Source organism: Rhineura floridana, chromosome 10 (assembly GCF_030035675.1).
Source record: "Rhineura floridana isolate rRhiFlo1 chromosome 10, rRhiFlo1.hap2, whole genome shotgun sequence".
Taxonomy (NCBI): domain Eukaryota; kingdom Metazoa; phylum Chordata; class Lepidosauria; order Squamata; family Rhineuridae; genus Rhineura; species Rhineura floridana.
The window spans coordinates 84,272,397-84,291,998 of NC_084489.1; the positions used below are offsets into that span (position 1 = coordinate 84,272,397).

At 44.9% G+C, this 19,602-nt stretch overlaps 1 protein-coding gene and 1 pseudogene across 1 annotated transcript in view; both read left to right on the plus strand.

Annotated features, from left to right (window-relative positions):
- The first annotated feature begins 219 nt into the window (after window positions 1–219).
- Window positions 220–19,602, plus strand: part of LOC133365212 (vasoactive intestinal polypeptide receptor-like) — a 150,612-nt gene continuing 131,229 nt past the window's right edge. The window contains exon 1 of the mRNA XM_061586768.1: window positions 220–674. Coding sequence (XP_061442752.1) covers window positions 609–674 — 66 coding nt within the window. The 5' untranslated portion in view covers window positions 220–608. The remainder of the gene's footprint in view (window positions 675–19,602) is intronic.
- Window positions 16,979–17,097, plus strand: LOC133365720 (5S ribosomal RNA; annotated as a pseudogene).

A 19,602-nucleotide genomic window follows, 5' to 3' on the forward strand; every position in this document is an offset into this window, starting at 1 on the left:
GGCGACTCTGCCTTATGGCTTTTCCTTTCTTTTCCTTCCTTCCACCCCTTCCTTTCTTTTTCTTTTTACCTTTGCTTGTCTTGCAGCCTTCTAACTCGCATCCTCGGGTACCTACCTGGCCCCGGCCCACCCTAGCCTCGTCCTATTGGCCTTCTGGACCAGCCCCGCCCTCCTTGCTGCAAGCACCGCCCTCGGGGCGGAGCCACAGAAGAGAAGTCCCTCAGCGCGGCGTGTGCGAGCTCCACATTGATTTACGTGTCGGTGGCGCGTCTGCTCCGCTCGGCGGCTCCTGCAGCAAAAGGCGCTTCGCCGCCCCGCCCCGTCCCCGGGACCGGCGTGCTGCTTTTGCGAGTCCCCAAAGCAAAAGAGAGATTGGAAGACGCGGGTGGCTTTTAAAAAGATATATCTGATTTTTCTTGTTTAAGTAACTTCTGTCCCCCGCAGGACAGGATGCAAAGATCACTTTCTCCTGCGCGAAGTTAAACTTGGAGGCGCTTTTTTATTTTAAACGCAGGCGGTGCGATAATGTAATTTGATGCCCGAGAGAAAACCCCGCAGAAAAGAAGCGATTTGCCTCGTGCCTCTCCCCTGCCCCGCACCGTCTCGCTATGGAGTATAAAGGGGTACCGCAGCTGTGGGTTTGGGCGTCCCTCGTCGGCAACCTCCTCTCTAAGGTGAGTGGGCGCAGCCTTGGACGCTCCTTTTTTTCTCGGCAAAGAGGATGGGGGGGGGAGAGAAAGGGTGTCGAGCAGACGAAGCTCTACAATGGGAGGCTTTCTCCCCACGTCCTCATGTTAGGAAGAGAGGAAGCTGCCATTGGATCAGACCGTTAGTCCATCTCATTCAGTAGATCTCTCCCCTGACTGGCGGCAATTCTCCAGGAGAGGTTTCAGACAGGGGGCTTTCCCAGTCTTACTCGGTGATGCGGGGATTGAACCTGGGGCCTTCTGCATGCAGGGCAGATGCTCTGCCACTGAGCAACTACCGTTCCCCTAATAGGACCATAAAATGGAAATGGACTGCCTTCAAGTCGATCCTGACTTATGGCGACCCTATGAATCAGCGACCTACAAGAGCATCTGTCATGAGCCACCCTGTTCAGATCTTGTAAGTTCAGGTCTGTGGCTTCCTTTATGGAATCAATCCATCTCTTGTTTGGCCTTCCTCTTTTTCTACTCCCTTCTGTTCTTCACAGCATTATTGTCTTTTCTAAGTGAATCAGGTCTTCTCATTATGTGTCCGAAGTATGATAACCTCAGTTTCATCATTTTAGCTTCTAATTATAGTGTTGGTTTAATTCATTCTTGTTGTTGTTATGTGCCTTCAAGTCGAATACGACTTATGGTGACCCTGTGAATCAGCGACCTCCAACAACATCTGTCGTGAACCACCCTATCAGATCTTGTAAGTTCAGGTCTGTGGCTTCCTTTATGGAATCAATCCATCTCTTATTTGGCCTTCCTCTTTTTCTACTCCCTCCTGTTTTTCCCAGCATTATTGTCTTTTTAATGAATCCTGTCTTCTCATTATGTGTCCAAAGTAGGATAACCTCAGTTTCATCATTTTAGCTTCTAGTGACAGTTTTGGTTTAATTTGTTCTGAAAATGGAAATGGACTGTCTTCAAGTCAATCCCGACTTATGTTGACCCTATGAATAGGGTTTTTATGGTAAACTGTATTCAGAGGGGGTTTACTGTTGCCTCCCTCTGAGACTGAGAGGCAGTGATTGGCCCAAGGTTACCCAGTGAGTTTCATGGCTGTGTGGGGATTCAAACCCTGGTCTCCCAGGTCATAGTCCAACACTCTAACCACTACACCACACATAAGAAACTGCCTTATACAGTCAGACCTTTGTTCCATCAAGTCCAGTGTTGCCTGCACTGACTGCTAGCAGCTCTCTTGAACTGTCCAACAGGGGATATTCTTCACCCTACCTGGAGACACCACGGATTGTACCTGAGGCCTTCTGCATGCAAGCAGATGCTCTGCCACTGAGCCACAGCCCTGCAGTCTTGCCCTGTTTGGAATCGCTTAGTGGGAAGATGGAAGAAATCAGAGGTTTTCCGCTGCCCACTTAAGAGGTGCCGACTAGGGCAGAGGCTGCGTCTGTTGGTCTAAACATGATACAGCACCAGGCACAAACAACGTTGTCTCAGTGAGAAAGGGCTGTTTTCTACGCCTATCTGAAGTGCTGACTGATGCTTTAAAAGTCAAGTTTGTTTATGTCTGTATGCGGAAAATACATTCACTTTCATGCATACATATGTACACAAACTTGGATTTTTAAAGCATCCAACAGCACTTTGGACAAGTTTACTCTGCAACCCGGAAGGATAACTACTAAAACCTTGTATTTATTACAGTGACGATTGGGGGGGGGGTGTCATTCGTACATATGCATGAACAGGTGTATGTGTGTGGGATGAATAGATGGATCGATAGATATCACATATACATATGGTTATATTGTGCATTTTTATAATTATGTTTTAGTTGTATGCAGCGTAGTGGGTATTTTTCAATATTGAGTGGCACAGAAATGGTTTTAAATGAATAAATATTTGGCACTACAGATTTTTCATCTTTATCAGTCATTCATTTCTAGACAAACAGATGATGAGGCAGATGCTTTCTGCACATGCTCAGAAAAAACAAATGCTTCATTTGTTTTTACTCTGTTTCTGGTTTTGAAATCAACAGATCAGCCTTGGTGAGCCCGGGCACAAATCCAGCCGGCACTGAGGAATTTCATGTGGACTTTTAAAAATATTAATCCCATTTGGGGCTGGGGGAGAGAACTTCAGATTTTTTCCTTGGTGCAGTGTGGAACAAAGCATTCCTTTTTTGTGCCCTTTGAGAGAGGGGCTTATTTGGGGGCACAGTGTTCCACCTGAGGGCCAAACCCACACATGAGTTGTGGTTGGATTTCCTGATGCTTCCTTCTCCAGCAAAAAGCAACTGCTTGGGGGCTCTGGATGTGGTAGAGCGGTGGGGCTGGGGCTGTATGTAACCCTTCCTGCTCCATGCACATCATATTCTGGATCTAAGGGTTGGATTCTACTAACTTTTTACACAAAGTAGAAGACCCATTGAAATTAATGGTCATGACTAACTTAGGTCCATTAATTTCAGTGGGTCTACCCTGAGTAAAAGTTAATTGACGGCAACCCTAAATTTCCATCTCCGTGCCCTCCCAATTTCTACTGGCCCTACAGCGGGGGGAAACACAGCTGCGGTGACTCTCATCAAGAGTTTAATCAATAGATATCCAAGAGGTTTAGACACAATCTATGGGCACAGCCTAGCCACAGTGAAGCATTTCTGAGTCTCGTTGATTTCGGCAAGGAAGTGTAAGCAAGTGCTTAGTTCCGTTCTCTCCCCCCGCACCCTTTGAAAGTTAATAGAAGGGCTTATGTTTGGCTGGATTTTCTCTGATTTTCTGAATGCTACTCTGAATAGAGCGAGCGGAATGCATCTGGAAGTCCATTCATGGTGTTTGTGCAGCACGACGTCCAAATGCCTGTAATCATTCCATTGTCCTGCAAGTTCTATTTTTTTTCCTTTTTAAAGGTTGTTGATTGTTGCTATATTATTCTAGGGTCCTTTTTGAGAAGTACCCTGTCAGCCTGTAATCATTTGATTGTCCTGCAAGTTGTATTTCCCCCCCCCCTTTGTAATCACCTCAGTTTCCCCCAGTTAATGTCTTTTGGGTAGTTCTGTTCAACTACAACATGATATTTGTGCTGGAGAATATTCAGGCTGTTGCAGATTATGTATTCTTCTAGCACCACCATCAATTTGTACAGAGCTTTACAGAGAACAAAAGGGCAGGTCTGTGCCCTGAGAGGCTTACATTCTAAAATCCTACTCTACAGGGGAAGTGGAGGCAGTGGTAATTCAGGTAATTCAGGAAGGAATATACAATTAGTTCAGTTACACATAATTAGATTTAGTTCAAGTTGGGCAGGAGGATGCCCTACAGACGTTGTTAGACTATAGTTCCTATCAGCCCCAGCCAGCATGGTCAGGAATGGTGGGAATTGTAGTCTGCAACATCTGGCTATTCCTGAAGTAGGACATGAGAACAGATGAAGTTGTGGAGTGAAAACTGAGAACAATTAAAGATAAGAGATAAGGAGACCTCTTTGGAGAAAGCTGTTTGAAACTCTCTTGTGTTTTCTGTCATGTAGGGGAGGAATTGTCATTATGTTTCTCATCCACATCTCTTACTTAGAACACTCTCTTGTCACAGTGGGTCATGTGTTGGACAGATCTTGGAGATGGTGAATGCAGATTCCACCTCTGCCATGCATCACGTGGCCTCAGTTCTCCTATTTGTATAATGGATTTGTGCTGTGGATGCATGAAAAAGGGGGGTTGTTGTTGTTACATGTGCAGTGCATTTCTAGGCATGTTGACCCCTGAAGTAAGTCCCACTCAAGTTCAATGGGACTTGCTCCCTAGTAAGTGTGTTTTGGATTGTAGTTTTTTAAACAAAATTTATATGCCACTTGAATGTAAAGACTTCTAAGCGGTTTCCCCAAACAGTTTGAATCCTGTTTTAAATCCCTTACTGTAACCTTGAATATAAAGAGAGACAACTGCTTGATGGTAATTATCAGTAACGAAAGGCATGCTTTGGTACCTTGCCTTTCTTAAAACCAATAATTCTACAAAGTGATTAAAAGCTTGAAGGCGATTCTCTGCAAGCCAGTATTTACTCAGGGTCATTTATAGCTGCTCAATACTGGGACCTTCGCATGGGCGTGATCCATCATTTGAAGAGTGTAACATCAGTGCTGACTTGCATGTATGACTAGCCCATAAGCTCTGCTAGATCAGGTTGATGGGCCTTCTAGTCCATGATGCTGTTTCCAGCAGCAGCCAATCAGAAGCTTTCTGGATGCCCACAAGCAGAGCTTGAAAACAACAAGCTCTTGTGTTTTTCCTCGAGCTTCCTGGGAATGATGGGAATTGTAGTCCATACCATCTGGAGGGCACCAGGTTAGAGTAGGCTGCCCTATTCCAATGCTTTTCAGTGGAGTCCAGTTGCGAACATTCAGCGGGCAGTCAACAGGCATATATAGTTGTCGAGTGTCAAGATTTCAAGTGATGCATCTTTGCACGTGCAAATTGGACCTTGCGTATCTACCTAGCCTAGTTCATCCAGTCATTCCCATAGCCCAAGCTCTTGAGTCAAATTCTAATTTGTTAGCTGTCTGCATCCGAGTGGCAATCAACACATTCCCAATTTTTTCCACTTGTATCAAATTCCTACCTTCCATCCCTCAGTTGTCTCAGAGGGGTTACTTTATTTCACTACTTCATTACAATCCTGTGAAATTGGTTAACCTGCAACATGGGGATATGACAAAATAATAAATGGACCCCCAGATTCCTATATAAAAAAACCCAACTGATTAAGCCACTGTGCTGCCTCACAAGGTATTATTGATGGTTGGAAGCTTAAAAAAAGTTTCTGGGTTCTGTCGCTTGGTCACACACTACTGTGACCAAGAAATCTGAACCCAAGGCAAGGTCGTATAGACTGAAGGTTTCTTGGTTTTCTCAGTGGTCTCCATTTAGTTCCATGGGATAAAGAACACAATGGGAGAGATGTAAATCTGGGATTTGTGGAACAGAGGGGGTGAAGGGTGCAGCTTGGGGACCAGTGGGAACAAGGGGCAAGTTTAATTCCCAACAGTGAGTGTACAACCCTCCTAGCTTCGCCCGGGAAAACTTTTATCGGTTGGCCTTTCTCCTTCAAAACTGCTAAACATGGACTTTCCTGCCGCTAAGGCGGTGGTTAGGCGTAGGCCATTTGATATAGATAACCAAGAGCTATTGACTAAGGCATCTGGCCCTTGCTCTCCTCGGGCTTTGGGACTGAGTGTCTCGCCCTGTGCTGACGGACAGCGTTATCTGTATTGGCTTAAAATCTTTAAATATAGGAGGGCCTTTACTTTAGCCCGTTTTGATACTCTTCCCTCGAGAATTCTCAAGGGCAGATTTGACAAGACCCCTAGAAATTCCAGATTCTGTCCTTGTAAAGCACATGAGATAGAGACCGTTGCGCACGTTTTATTTCACTAAATTTTATGATCGTGTCAGAGACGATCTTTTATCTCCTATTTTTTTAACCTTTCCAGGCCGACCTAAAAATATATTGTTAACTTTTCTTTTACAGGGTACAGATGAATCTATTACCCTTTCTGTAGGCAAATTTTTAAATCAGGCCATGCATATAAGGAAAACCCTAGTTGGTGTTAAGCCTTGACCTTATGTTTCATGCACTTATTTGTATGTATTTTATTTGTTCGATGCTGAGGTCTGTTGACTGTGCAATAAAGAACTATTCTATTCTATTCTATTCCTAGCTTCGCCCATAAAAGCGAATGGGGACAAGAAAGCAGGGTGCTTGAAGATGCTGTTGTGCTGTGAGCAATAGCTTGACCTAACCCTTTGGGCCCAGACCCTTTGACGGTCCAGTCTTCATAGGTGTATGGGGAGCTGCCTTATACGGAGTCAGTCTATCCGTCCATGTAGTTCAGTACTGACGACACTGAGTGGCAGTGACCCTCCAGAGTTTCAGACAGCAGCATTCCTGGCCCTTCCTGGGAGATGCCAGATATTGACCCTGGGAGGAGGAGGTGATGATTACATGTATATGTTAAGGGGAATGTAAGTTGAGAGGCTGATGTGCATAATGACTGGTATCATGCTCTGTTATCACATCAGTGACTATGCACAGAGCCTGTGTTTCCCATTGTCCAACATCAGCAGTGTTGTCAGAAACGATAGCAATAAGAGCTGGAATGGACAGCACTTTTTTCCCTCAAGAGATGAATTCCCTTAGAGGTAATCTCAGCAGGGTGACACTTTCTCCATTGGTTTGCTCTTCCCTTCGCTGTGATTGCAGTGATGATTGACCCCACGGTGCTATGAAGCTTTCCCCCAAGCCTATGACTGTTGGCATGGGGGACAATTTTAATCAAGATTGTGGGAGGGAGAGGGAAGGTTTTAAATTCCCCCCTCCTTGCAATCCATCCTGTGCTGCTCAGCTGACCGGGAAACGGCTGAAAGTGTGGAAAAAGAGGTTGGACTGCAGAAAAATGTTAATCTGGAGTTCCATCTTTCCTTCCTTCTGGTCAGCTGCCCAGTGAAAGGCCCATGTGAGATTAGGGACCAGAAACAGCCCAGGGGCACAAATTTCACACTTCTGAACTAGAGATAGAAAACAAAGGGATGTTTCTTGGAGACTATGCATACTGACCGGAGAATCTGCATATTGCCTTGAGAATGTGCAAAATTCTCCAAACCCTTTTGGAGATTATACATAATGACCGATGAATGTACAAAATTCAGTCAATATACGCACATTCCCCAAGTCCTGTCGGGGATTGTGTACATTGACCTGGAAATGTGCACACTTCCCTCTTCATGGATGGATTATGTGCACATTCTCCAGGAGGCCTGGGGAATGTGCACAATGACTGGTTATTATGCACATTAACTGCTCAGCCTACATTCCCCTTAACATATATACCACCTTTCCTCCAAGGAGCTCAAGGCGGCATTCATGGTTCTCTCCCTCTCCATTTTATCTTCACAGCAACCCTGTGAGGTAGGCTAGGTTAAGAGACAGTGATTGGCCCAAAGTCACCAAGTGAGCTTTGTGGCTGTGTGGGGATTTGGACCCTGGCTTTCCTGGTCCTAATCCAACCCACTTCACCACACTAGCTCTCCAGGGTGGTGATGCCAGGGATTGAATTTGGGACCTTCTGCATGCAAAGCAGGTGTTCTGTCACCGAGCTAATGCCATTGGTCATCACCAAAAGATATTCCACTGTGTGTGCAGTGAGATCTGATACGTCTTTGATGTATCAAAGTCCTCTTTGCCCTCCCTCCTCCAGTTATAATGCTGGGGATTTACCTAATATACCAAAAATTGGCTGCTCACAACTGTTGTCGTCAGTTACCATCGTGACCAGCTACCAGTCGGCTCTTGACCCCTGGAAAGGCAGGTCTCTGGTCAGGGAGAGTTGGCCACAAATTCATGGCCTTTATGTTACTGTGGTGTGAGGTTCGTATACAAGCATGGAGTGGTACCAAGTCTCGTTGTGGCAGCAGATAAAGTTGTATCAATGCAGCTAAATGCATTCAGTGAGAAAGCCAGAAAACAAAAATCTTCTCTAAAGCAATTGGGACTGGGGGGTGGGGGAGGGTGAAATATTCTCGGGGGCGGGAGAAGTGCCTGGTAGTGCAAGATCTTAGACTATAAAAACAGTCTCCCAAGAGAACGTGATGCTTTTCTCCAGGAATGTAAACCTAATCTGGGTAAAATGCTAGGATACATAGCCTGGGGCAACACACACAATGAATCACTGGGCTTCCTTCTTTGACAAGTCTGCATGCTGCTGGCACTCATAGGACTGTGCACTGGCCAGATCTTTTCCCCTCTGCAGAGGATATTTACGTAGGGCAGGCTCCCTGCAACCTGGTTCTCTCTGGATGTTGCTGGATTACAACTCCCATCAGCCCTAGCCAGGATGGCTGGTGATCAGCCTATTTGTTTCCGGGCCAGATTCAAAGTGCTAGTTTTGACTTATAAAGCCTTACACGGTGCGGGACCACAATACCTTGCGGAACGCCTCTCCCGCTATGAACCTACGTGCTCACTACGTTCAACATCTAAAGCCCTCCTCCGAGTCCCGTCCCATAGGGAAGCTCGGAGGGCTGTTACTAGATCTAGGGCCTTTTCAGTAGTGGCCCCCGAATTGTGGAACATTCTTCTTGATGAGGTGCGCCTGGCGCCTACTCTTCTATCTTTTCGGCGCCAGGTTAAAACCTTTTTATTCTCCCAGGCATTTTAATTGCTTAATGTTAAGTTAATTTTATATGAAGTTGTTAAACGCTTAAGCTGTCTGTTTTAGAGATTTTATCTGATTTGTTTTTCACTGTATTGTATTTTATTCCTTGCTGTGAACCGCCCAGAGAGCCATAGGCTAGGGGCGGTATAGAAATGGAAATAAATAAATAAATAAATGATGGGAGTTGTACTCCAGCAACATCCAGGTTGGGGAAGGCTGATGCAGAAAAGTCACGGGCCCACAATAAAAAAAAGCTGCCTATTCTCTCCTTGTTGCTTATTTGGCTCCATTGAAAGGAAGGGTTTGTCTTCTTTTGGGTTTCACAGTGTAATTCTCAAAAGTTGCCCTCCATCACCTGGAACTCTTTTCCCGCCTCCCACGTTAAGGTCAAAACGTAGCCATAACATGAAATGCATCTTTTGCATTTAACGTGCAGGGTTGTTTTTTTTTAAAGCATCTGAAGGGAGAATGGGAGGCTCTTCCCAATTGCGATGCCAGCTTCAAAGTAGGGATTTTCATCAGAGCTGGAGCAGGGGAGGAAAGGGTTACATTCCCTCTTTATGCCTGCTGCGATGCTCTTAATTATCATCCCCCACCCCCCACAGTGCACCGCAGTTGTTGCAAAGGCACATGTTTAACTGCTGCGTACACGTTTGGAGGTGGGCTGTCTTTCATTTCTCAGAAGTGAGCACTGGCATTCAAAGCAAGTTCCAGGACTTGGGCACAAGGGTTGGTTGGCGTTCAGTTGGGAAACAGAAATCACTCTATGTATGCTCAGAAGACTTCTCATCGTTATTTTTCTTCCTGCTGTTCCTGCGGCTGGGCACTGGCAGGAAAAGTTGGTTCTGGTGCTCAGCCTGCAGTGTCTTGGCTTGGATGAACAATACGCTTGCAGCGTATTGAGTTAAAGCGCTGTCCCAGGATTCCCCAAGCTGGTGCCCTCCAGACATTTGAACTACAACTCCCATTATTATTGTTGTTATTGTTGTTGCTATTAATAATAATAAGTGTTCTTGGGGGATAGCAGCAAGAGACTGATATTCAACAGGAGAAGCATTTTTCCCAGCATGGGTGGCCATCAGATAGAAGGTGACTATCTGTTAACATAAGAATGTAGCTAGCTGCCTTATACAGAGACAGACCATTGGTCCATCTAGCTCAATAGTGTCTACACTGTTTGGCAGCAGCTCTTGAGGGTTTCAGACAGGGCACAGAGCTAGGACCCTTCCCTGTTGAATTGCTGCCTGTTAATGTGCCCGCTAAAAACAGAGGGTCGTATCATAAATGTCAGAGCTCCAGGATGTTCCAACTGGCTGAGCTTTGCCCTTTCATTGCTTTATTTCTTTATTTTGGTAGTATTTCTAACCTGCTCTTCATTGAGTAATCATGTGGTGAAGGGCCATAGCTCAGGGGCAGAGCAGCTGCCTTGCATGCAGAAGGTCCCAAGTTCAGTCCCCGGCATCTCCAGGTAAGGCTGGGAGAGAACTCTGCCTGGAACCCTGGAGAGCTGCTGCCAGTCAGTGTCAACAGTACTGAGCTAAAGGGACCAATGGCCTGACTCGGTTTAAGGTGGCTTCCTCTTTTCCTAATTTCAGTCCCAAAGCAGGAAACAATAAAGATAAACAGAAAAACTAGACTAAAACTACAAAAGCACATAAACGGGCCCAGTAAACAAATGAGTAATTCTGTCATAAGGCAGGCAAGCAAAAGAACATAAAGTTTCCAGTTGGATTAAATACCTAGGTAAAAACACATCCAGGACATTCAGATAAAACAACCGATGGTCTTAACAATCGCTCCCACCCCCATTTTTCACTGATAGCAGCCCACTCTCTCCCCTTCTCCGTCTCTCACCCAAAGAGGGCCCCACTCCGTGCCAGCAGACTCTGTGGCTTTTGAGCAACTTCTCAACCCAGCTCTCCAACGCATCCAGGCTCTTGCCCTGCGTTATCACCATGGTGATAACAAAGTATGCACTGCCTTGCGCTTATTCTTATTTATCAGATTGCCAGCTTCGTTTCCGCAAAGTTTTACTTTTGGCTTTTCTGTTGCTGTGAGTTTCTCAATGTCTTTTGAGATTTCACTGCAACTCAGCTCTTAGTCCAGCCGCCACTTCTCCCCTCTAAAACAGCTGTTTTGGTCAGAGCCCCAGAGCTAAAACTGCAGCGGACGAGTTACGAGTATGTTGGCGCCCAAGAGCCAAGAACCTTTCAAGAACCTGGCCTAAAAGACAAATGGACCAATGACACAATTGTTGCTCTGGACTTGCTTAGAGCTGCCAGCCTTGCTCAGGATTTACGGGGGCAGCATTTGAGAAGTTCTTCCAAAATAGCAGTTTTACCGGCTTGAGCAATGTCGAACTGATGTCATAAACCTGTTGTAAAAAGTGGCGTGAGCCAGGGTTTGCTGCAAATATTTAGCTCTGATGCTTCAGGACAGAGGAGAAAGTCAATTCCGTTTGCATTTAAAGGCAAGCCTACAAAATTTGCACTTTCTGAAACAATATGCAAACTGAAATACAACCAGAGCTTGGAAAAGTTAATTTTGAACTACAACTCCCATCAGCCCCAGCCAGCATGGCCACTGGATTAGGCTGATGGGAGTTGTAGTTCAAAAAAGTAACTTTTCCAAGCTCCGAATACAACCATCCTTCAAAATTGACATTTCTCTGGCTTTTGCAGTGCAGTTCCCCAGCCAAGTAATGTGTACAAAAATGTGTATGCTGTGGTAAAGGGTGCATATAAGAACATAAGAAGAGCTTGCTGGATCAGGCCAGTGGACCACCTAGTCCAGCATCCTGTTCTCACAGTGGCCAACCAGGTGCCTGGGGGAAGCCCGCAAGCAGGACCCGAGTGCAAGAACACTCTCCCCTCCTGAGGCTTCCGGCAACTGGTTTTCAGAAGCATGCTGCCTCTGACTAGGGTGGCAGGGCACAGCCATCACGGCTAGTAGCCATTGATAGCCCTGTCCTCCATGAATGTGGCTGATCTTCTTTTAAAGCCATCCAATCTGGTGGCCATTACTGCATCTTGTGGGAGCAAATTCCATAGTTTAACTATGCGCTGAGTAAAGAAGTACTTCCTTTTGTCTGTCCTGAATCTTCCAACATTCAGCTTCTTTGAATGTCCACGAGTTCTAGTATTATGAGAGAGGGAGAAGAACTTTTCTCTATCCACTTTCTCAATGCCATGCATAATTTTATACACTTCTATCATGTCTCCTCTGACCCGCATACCTTAGTAAGAATAACATATGAAAATGCATTAGATTAGGGGAAACTGCTTTGCAAAAAAAAAAAAGTTAGGCAAAGTTGCTTGCAAAAATCTCTGTGTTGGGAGACATTCTCACAAAACTGCTGGCTAATTTTCATGAGGACTTCAAGAAAGATTGCAAATGAACATGGAAATGTGAAGGACTAAAGACTGGAAAAATGAGAAACTGAGAATTTCCCTTTCCTGGTGATACTTTAGGCTCCCTTCATTGAGAGTTAGGCCTAACTAAAACGGGCCATGGAAATGCATGGAATGAAACCCCCTGAGGGCTAGTGTATTTGTTTGTTTTTAAAGAAAAAAGATGGAAGATGATAATTTTAGAGTGGAGGAAGGGGCCAGGGGAGGGCGCTTTTGCTTCTCTCTCTCCCGCCCCCAACACACACACTCTTCCTTTTCTCTTGTGACTTTGCAAACATGTAAGCATAGGCATCCACAGGAGTTTTTCCAAGTGAGAGGCAAAGCAAAACACTGAAAGGGATGAGCGAGCGGCTAGCTTCTCACAGAAAAATGACAAGGACAGTGCCTGTACATTTTGTCTCATATCTCCAGTTCTACAAATGCTAGGGGCTTACGTTTTTTTTTTTTTTTACAGAGTAAAAGCTGGGAATTATGGGCTATCTAGGAAGGGGGACTGCCCCCCTTGTCTCCCCTTGTGAATGCCTGTGGTTGTAAAGGTGAGCTCGTGCTTGGAACCCTGTAGAGGAAAATCAACTGGGGGTTGAGAATGTAAGAAGAGTCCTGCTGGATCAGACTGGAGGGTCTGTCTAGTGCAGAGTGCTGCTGGCCAGATGCTTCTGGGAAACTCTCAAGCAGAGCATGAGGACTGTAGCCCTCCTTTGGAGTTGTTCCCAAGCAACTGGTGTTCAGTGGTAGACTCCCTCTGCACATGGAGGTTCCATGTGTACCACCCCAGTTGCTGGTGTTGCTGCTGGGGGCTGCCCGGTTGGTACAGATACCTGACAGAGCTTTTTTTGTGGTGGTTCCCTGTTTCTGGAATGCCCTCCCTGCTGAGCCTGTCTCCCTCATTATTAACATTCAGGAGGAATTTAAAAACATTCCTGTTCACCCAAGGACTTGATGGCTGAACGGTACTATTCCTGGCGACCTTGAAATGATTAGGACATGGGATTGTTATTGAATGGCGCAGAGTGGTAAGCGGCGGTAACGCAGCCGAGGCTCTGCTCACGGCCGGAGTTTGATTCCAACGGAAGGAGGAAGTCGAATCTCCAGTAAAAGGGGTCGAGGTCCACTCAGCCTTCCATCCATCCGTGGTCGGTAAAATGAGTCCCTGGCATACGCTGGCGGGGTAAAGAAAGGCCGGGGAAGGAACTGGCACTCCCACCCCATATATACGGTCTACCTAGTAAACATTGCAAGACGTCACCCTAAGAGTCGGAAATGACTCGCACTACAAGTGCGGGGACACCTTTACCTTTACGTGCTATGAGGGTTTCAGGTTACACCAAGGAAACCGGGGTAAAGAACTCACATTGCCCAATTCCCCATTTCCTGGAAACATTAGATCCTGCGGCTCTCTTAGGTAACATTTAGACAACTTACAGTACAGTAAGGATGGACAAGAATTTTGATTCAGTTCACATTTCAGGCCCAAACTATTAAATTTGCACTGTCCAAAACAATATGAGAAACTTAGCCATCCTCTGAAATTAGCACTTATTTGAATTTTGCGATGCAGTTCACCAACCAAACGATGTTTACAAAAATGTATATATTAGGGGAAAGTGTGCATAGAAATGAATATATTACTGAAAATAACATGCAAAAAGGCATGATATGATGAGAAATGGCTTGCAAAAATGTGTACAATAGTCAAAACTGCCTACAAAAAGGTGTTTAATAGGGGAAATTCACACTAAAATGGTGGAGAATTTTCATGAGGTTTTTTTTAAAGGAAAATTTGCAAATTATTGCAGAAATGTGGTGAACTGAATTTAAGATTGGAAAAATGAGAAACAGAGAGAACCAAAATTTACAGATCTTTCCATCCCAAGCAGTAGAGTGGCAGAAGAATGTCCATGCTGGCTGGGGCTGATGGGAGTTGCAGGCCAAAACATCTGGAGGGCACCAAATTGGAGAAGGCTGACACACACACACACACACACACCCTCTCTCTCTCCCTCTCTGCAAAGACGGGCAATTAACATGTTCACAAATATCAGATGGTATAGTCTTCCTAGAATTTTATTATAGACTACAGTAGGGCCAGGATGGGTCTCCTGCACCTTTAATTATGTAGAAGAGAACATTTCAGTAGGATTACACAACTATTAAAGGTGCAAGAGCCCTGCCTTTTTCATGTGGCCACCTTAGGCTACAGGTGGAAGATTTGAGGTTTAAATGTCTTCCATGTGAAAAAGAGAAGAATTCTGGCTTTGCATTCTCTCTGACATGCTGGTTTTCTCCATGCAAAAATGTTGTTCTTTGGGGACTATTTCAGCATGTGAGTCCCCCTCTGCTCAAAACCTGAAGTGACATAGACCTAGGGCAGCTGTACACAACTGGCTATTTTTTTTTTCAAATGTAGATTAGTTCTCAGAGTAAAGTGTAGAGGAATTAAAATGGGGCAAAGAGCTTGTTAAACTGAAGTGACAGTGTGAAAATGGGTTTAGTCACCTTGGCCCCACAGAGTAGCATCACCGCAATATCAGTGTCAGTGAGATGAATGGATGTTTAGACAAACTTCATGTTTGACATGCAGGATGTGAGCTTCAGTGTTAGACAGAACTCTTCTTTGCGAGCCCTAATCGAGAATTGGTATTGCACGCCCAAGCTGGGTGTAGTTCCTTAAAGTGAAAAAATGGGTGTGGATACCTGTCTGGACATTTTGACGGCTTATATTGATGTATATAATGATATATTGATATAATATCAAATGAAGATGGATGTATTAAGATAGATGGTTATTGTATTTTTAATAAAAGCTGGTGGGTGTTTCCCCCCCCTTACTTTTTCTTTCTTACCCCTCCTTTTGCTTTTCCTCCTTTTTTTCTCTCTATTAAATTTGTCTATAAAAATAAAAAAAGCAATGAAAGGGTCTATGCATTGCAAACAACCTTCCTCGCTGGAAGAACCATGATACACAAGTCTCTCTACACATTCCCCCCCTAAAAAAACCCACACGTCACAAAGTAAGAAAATTTTCAGCCAAGAAATAAAAAGGAACTTGACTGAGTGCCAGATTTCCATCGCGCCTCAGTTTGAGTACATTGTTGACTGTGAACGTATCAGCCAGCCTTTGCCTGTGGAATTACAACCATGTAAATCCATCCTGCTTAAGAGCCAAATTGAACACATTGTCTTTTGGACACCCAATGTGTACAGTTGGCAAGTTCAGCTGTCTCTCGAGTACATGACAACCGCTTGTGCGTGTTCTCTCTCTCTCTCTCTCTCTCTCTCTCTCTCCATTTTCAGCTTTCTTCATTCTCCCGCCTGGTGTTACTTCCTCTGTGAGGAAGGGTCATAGTTCCTTGCTGTGAACCGCCCAGAGAGCCATAGGCTAAGGGCGGTATAGAAATGGAATGAAATAAATAAATAAATAAATAAATGAGTACAGTATCTGTTTTGCAAGCAAAAGGTCCCCAGTTCAATCCCTGCCATCTCTAAGTAGCGCTGGGAGAAACCTTCATTTGAAACTTTGGAGAGTCACTGCTGGGCTTTATAGATCAGTCTTCACCATCATGGGATCTCCAGGGCTTTCCTGATGAGAGTTATAGTCCAAAATATCTGGAGGGCATCCAATGGGAAAGTCTGGCACATAGAACCCTGAGCACCTTAGAATTAGTGAAAGGTTTTGGGGGGTTTCATGTGCCACCTGTGAATTGCAGGCTGGGGACTTGCAAATCAGTGCATAATGTTGACACACTTTGCACCGTGGCTGTAAGTTTAACTGGGAACTGGGAGTGTTCGTGCAACTCACTTCATTGAGTCTGTGACTCTTGAGGGAAGGCCCTGGCTACTACAAGAGATGTCTGAGATAGGATGGAGAACTTGAACAAGAACTGGATGACACAAAGGGCCGCATGTGGCCCGTGGCCCAATTCTGTATGGCCCTCAGTGTCATCCAACTCTTCAGACATTTGTTCTCTGGATGCTCCTCTTGGAATTGCTATGTCTATATGACATAGCCAGCTTTCTCACTATTTCTCAATAACATCTGAGCGGTGGAGGTTGCCCCATTAGGGTGTATGGAGTGTTGCCCCACCAGCCTCAGTCTGCTTGCAGCCGGCCAGCCTGTCATTGGCTGTGGCTCCACCTATTGTTACTCTCCCCGTCTTCTGCCCTACCAGTCCCAACACCAGCCACCACTGTATTTGAGGTTATTGCTTTTAGGCAACCCTAACTGGTTAAGTCTGTGTTGCCTTTTAGGCTCCTACTGAAGACCTTCCTCTTCCAACAAGCCTTTTAAGTAGATACCTTTATCCCTGTCTGCATCTGTATTGGAATTGTTTTAAAGTTATTTTTTTTAAAATGTTTTTAAAGATATGAGGGGTTTTATGTGTTTTTAAAGATGTTTTTAGTGTTTATCACTTGTTGTCTGCCACACTGGGCTTCTTCTAAGAGGAAGGGTGAGAGATAAATTTAATAATAACAATATTATCATCATCAATAACAGTTAATAAAATTAATAACTATTATTATTAAGAAAACCAATATAAGTAACAAAAATAGCAAGAATGACATTATATGACAATGCTTGATATAAAAAAATGCTTCATGTTTGCATTGTGCTTTCAATTGTCTAAAGCACTTTGCACATGTTATTTGGTTGCAATTCTTACAACAGCCCTGCAAGGTATATTATGAACCATATTGCAAGCCTATGGCCATACTACCCTAAACACTCCGGATCTCATCTGATCTTGGAAGCTAAGCAGGATCAGGCCTGGTTAGTACTTGGATGGGAGACCGCTTGGGAATACCGGGTGCTGTAGGCTTAGAGGAAGGTAATGGTAAACCACCTCTGAATACCTCTTACCATGAAAACCCTAAGAATATATCCAAAAAAAGATTAATAGGGTCGCTATAAGTCGTAATCGACCTGAAGACATACAACAACAACCACCATATTGCGAACGGAGAAACTGAGACTTGCCTAAGGCCACCCAGGGAGTATGTGGGGGAAGCCAGATTCAAACCAGGCACTTCTGATGAGCCACACATTTCAAACACTTATTTAATATGAAGGGAAAAGCTGAGAGATGTATTGGGAGTGAAAATGAATTTGAAAACATGTCATTTTGGGGCTCAGCATTTCATTTGCATTTCACCTTGATCTATGGTGCGGAGTATGCAACTTTAATAAAACACAATAGCTGTCTAAATATTTATGAGCATCATCAGATTTAAATCTCCCTCCTGCTTAGTGAATCTGTATGCTGGAGGTGAGTCTTGGCTGGCTGATCATCTTGTGCCAGTGGCCTTTGGAACTTCTGACCCTGAAAATGAAATTGCTGGAGAAGGAGGAAGATGGCAGATGAACTGCTGGGCTTTGATGAGGGAGTTTGGTAGTATTTCAGGGTTTGGCTTTATTTTCCGGATTGTTGTTATTAAAGCAAGATGGGAGGCTCCTATTCCCCTCACAGATCTGCAATTCCCAAAGTGGTTAACAGTCCATCCCTCTTCCGAGGGAACTCTGGGGATTGTCGCTCTGTGAAGGGAATTGGGGTCTCCTAATAATTCTTAAACTATAGTTCCTAGGGTGTTTTGGGGGAAGCCATGACTGTTAAAGTGGTATTGTGGTGCTTTAAATGTATTGGGCGGATGTGACCTAGCTGGCATTTAATATGTAAGGATGTCCGCTAGGTTAGGGCTGGTCTCCAGAGGTGGCAGAGTCCTTGAGTGGTGGAGTGGACTGTACCACTTCAGTCTACAGTGGGGCAATACCCTTTTTTAAAAAAAAAAATTGTAGTAAAACCAAAACACTTCTCTGCAGTTGGCTTCGTTTTCTGGGGCGCTCTAGCAAAAGGAACAGGATGGGTTAGGAACTCTCTTTGTGTTTTTAATAAGTATGTTTTCTTAAATGTATCTATTATCAACATAGTTTGTGGAGTTTTTAATTATGGGCAGCTTTTCATGCGGGGAAACATTAAAAAATGGCATCCCCTTCCATCTGTGATCTTCTAGCGCACCTCATTGTTTTCCTAATTCACACTGCAGTACGGACTAGACTTTGTATGGCTTTAAAATGGGAATAGACAAATTCACAAAGGAGTCCAGGGGCTACCACCAGATATTAGTCATGACAAGTCAGACCTACAACAAAATGTTGCAGTGTGGGATGCCCCTAGTCGTTCTTCCAGCCGGCCAGCCATGCCCTCCTCTGTAATGCTCCATTCCATTTCCCCTCCTTACTGGTCTTCCATTTCTCCACACACACTAATCAGCCAGTATTCCATGGCCACCAATCATGCTTAGTTCTCATCAGCCTATTTTTGGGTCCTATCGAGCCAGTGTGGTGTAGTGTTTAAGGTGTTGGACTTCGATCTGGGAGATCAGGGTTCAAATCCCTACACAGCCATGAAGCTCACTGGGTGACCTTGGGCCAGTCACTGCCTCTCAGCCTCAGAGGAAGGCAATGGTAAACCACCACTGAATACCGCTTACCATGAAAACCCTGTTCATAGGGTCACCATAAGTGGGGATCGACTTGAAGGCAGTCCATTTCCCTTCCCCCCCTTTAGGGTTATTTCTTTTTAATGTTTGTACTTATGCAAACCTTGATGTACTGCTGAGCCCTGCTGATCACCTTCCTTGTCAGTATGGATGGTGCTGTTCAGGCTTTGTAAGGATTGGCACTCACCTCTGAACTTTGGAAATAGAGAGAATGCTAGCTAAATGCAACCTCCAGGTTCATGGGCACTGCGCTTTCATGTGTCAGCTGCTGGGGACATGCTTCAAAGGAAAGCTGCAGCCTCCGCAGTCCGTACCCTGAGTGGAATTCTCGGGAGCATTTAGCTAACCAGTGTGGGAAAGGATGCTGAAGGAGGCAGGCCTTTGGTCTCACACAGCAGGACTCTTTTCATGTTCTTGCATCTCGATCCATGAAATCGTTACACTTTTTCCTTCCCAGACCTGAAAAACAAGGGTGCATCCTATTTAGAGCCAGTGTGATGTAGTGGTTAGACTAGAGTGTCAGACTGGGACCTGGGAGACCAGGGTTCAAATCCCTGCTTGGCCGTGAACCTCATTGGGTGAACTTGGGCCCGTCACTGTCTCTCGGTTTGACCAACTTCACAGGGTTGTTGAGAGGATAAAATTTGGAGGGGAGAGAACCATGCTTGTACGCCACCCTGAGCTGCTTGGAGGAAAGGTGGGATACAAATTTAGTAATAATAAGAAAGGATGCCATTGGATCATGTTCAAAGGAAAGGGTTCTAGCTCAGTGTCAGAGCATCTGCCTTGCATAGAGAAGGTTCCGAGTTCAATTCTTAGCATCGCCA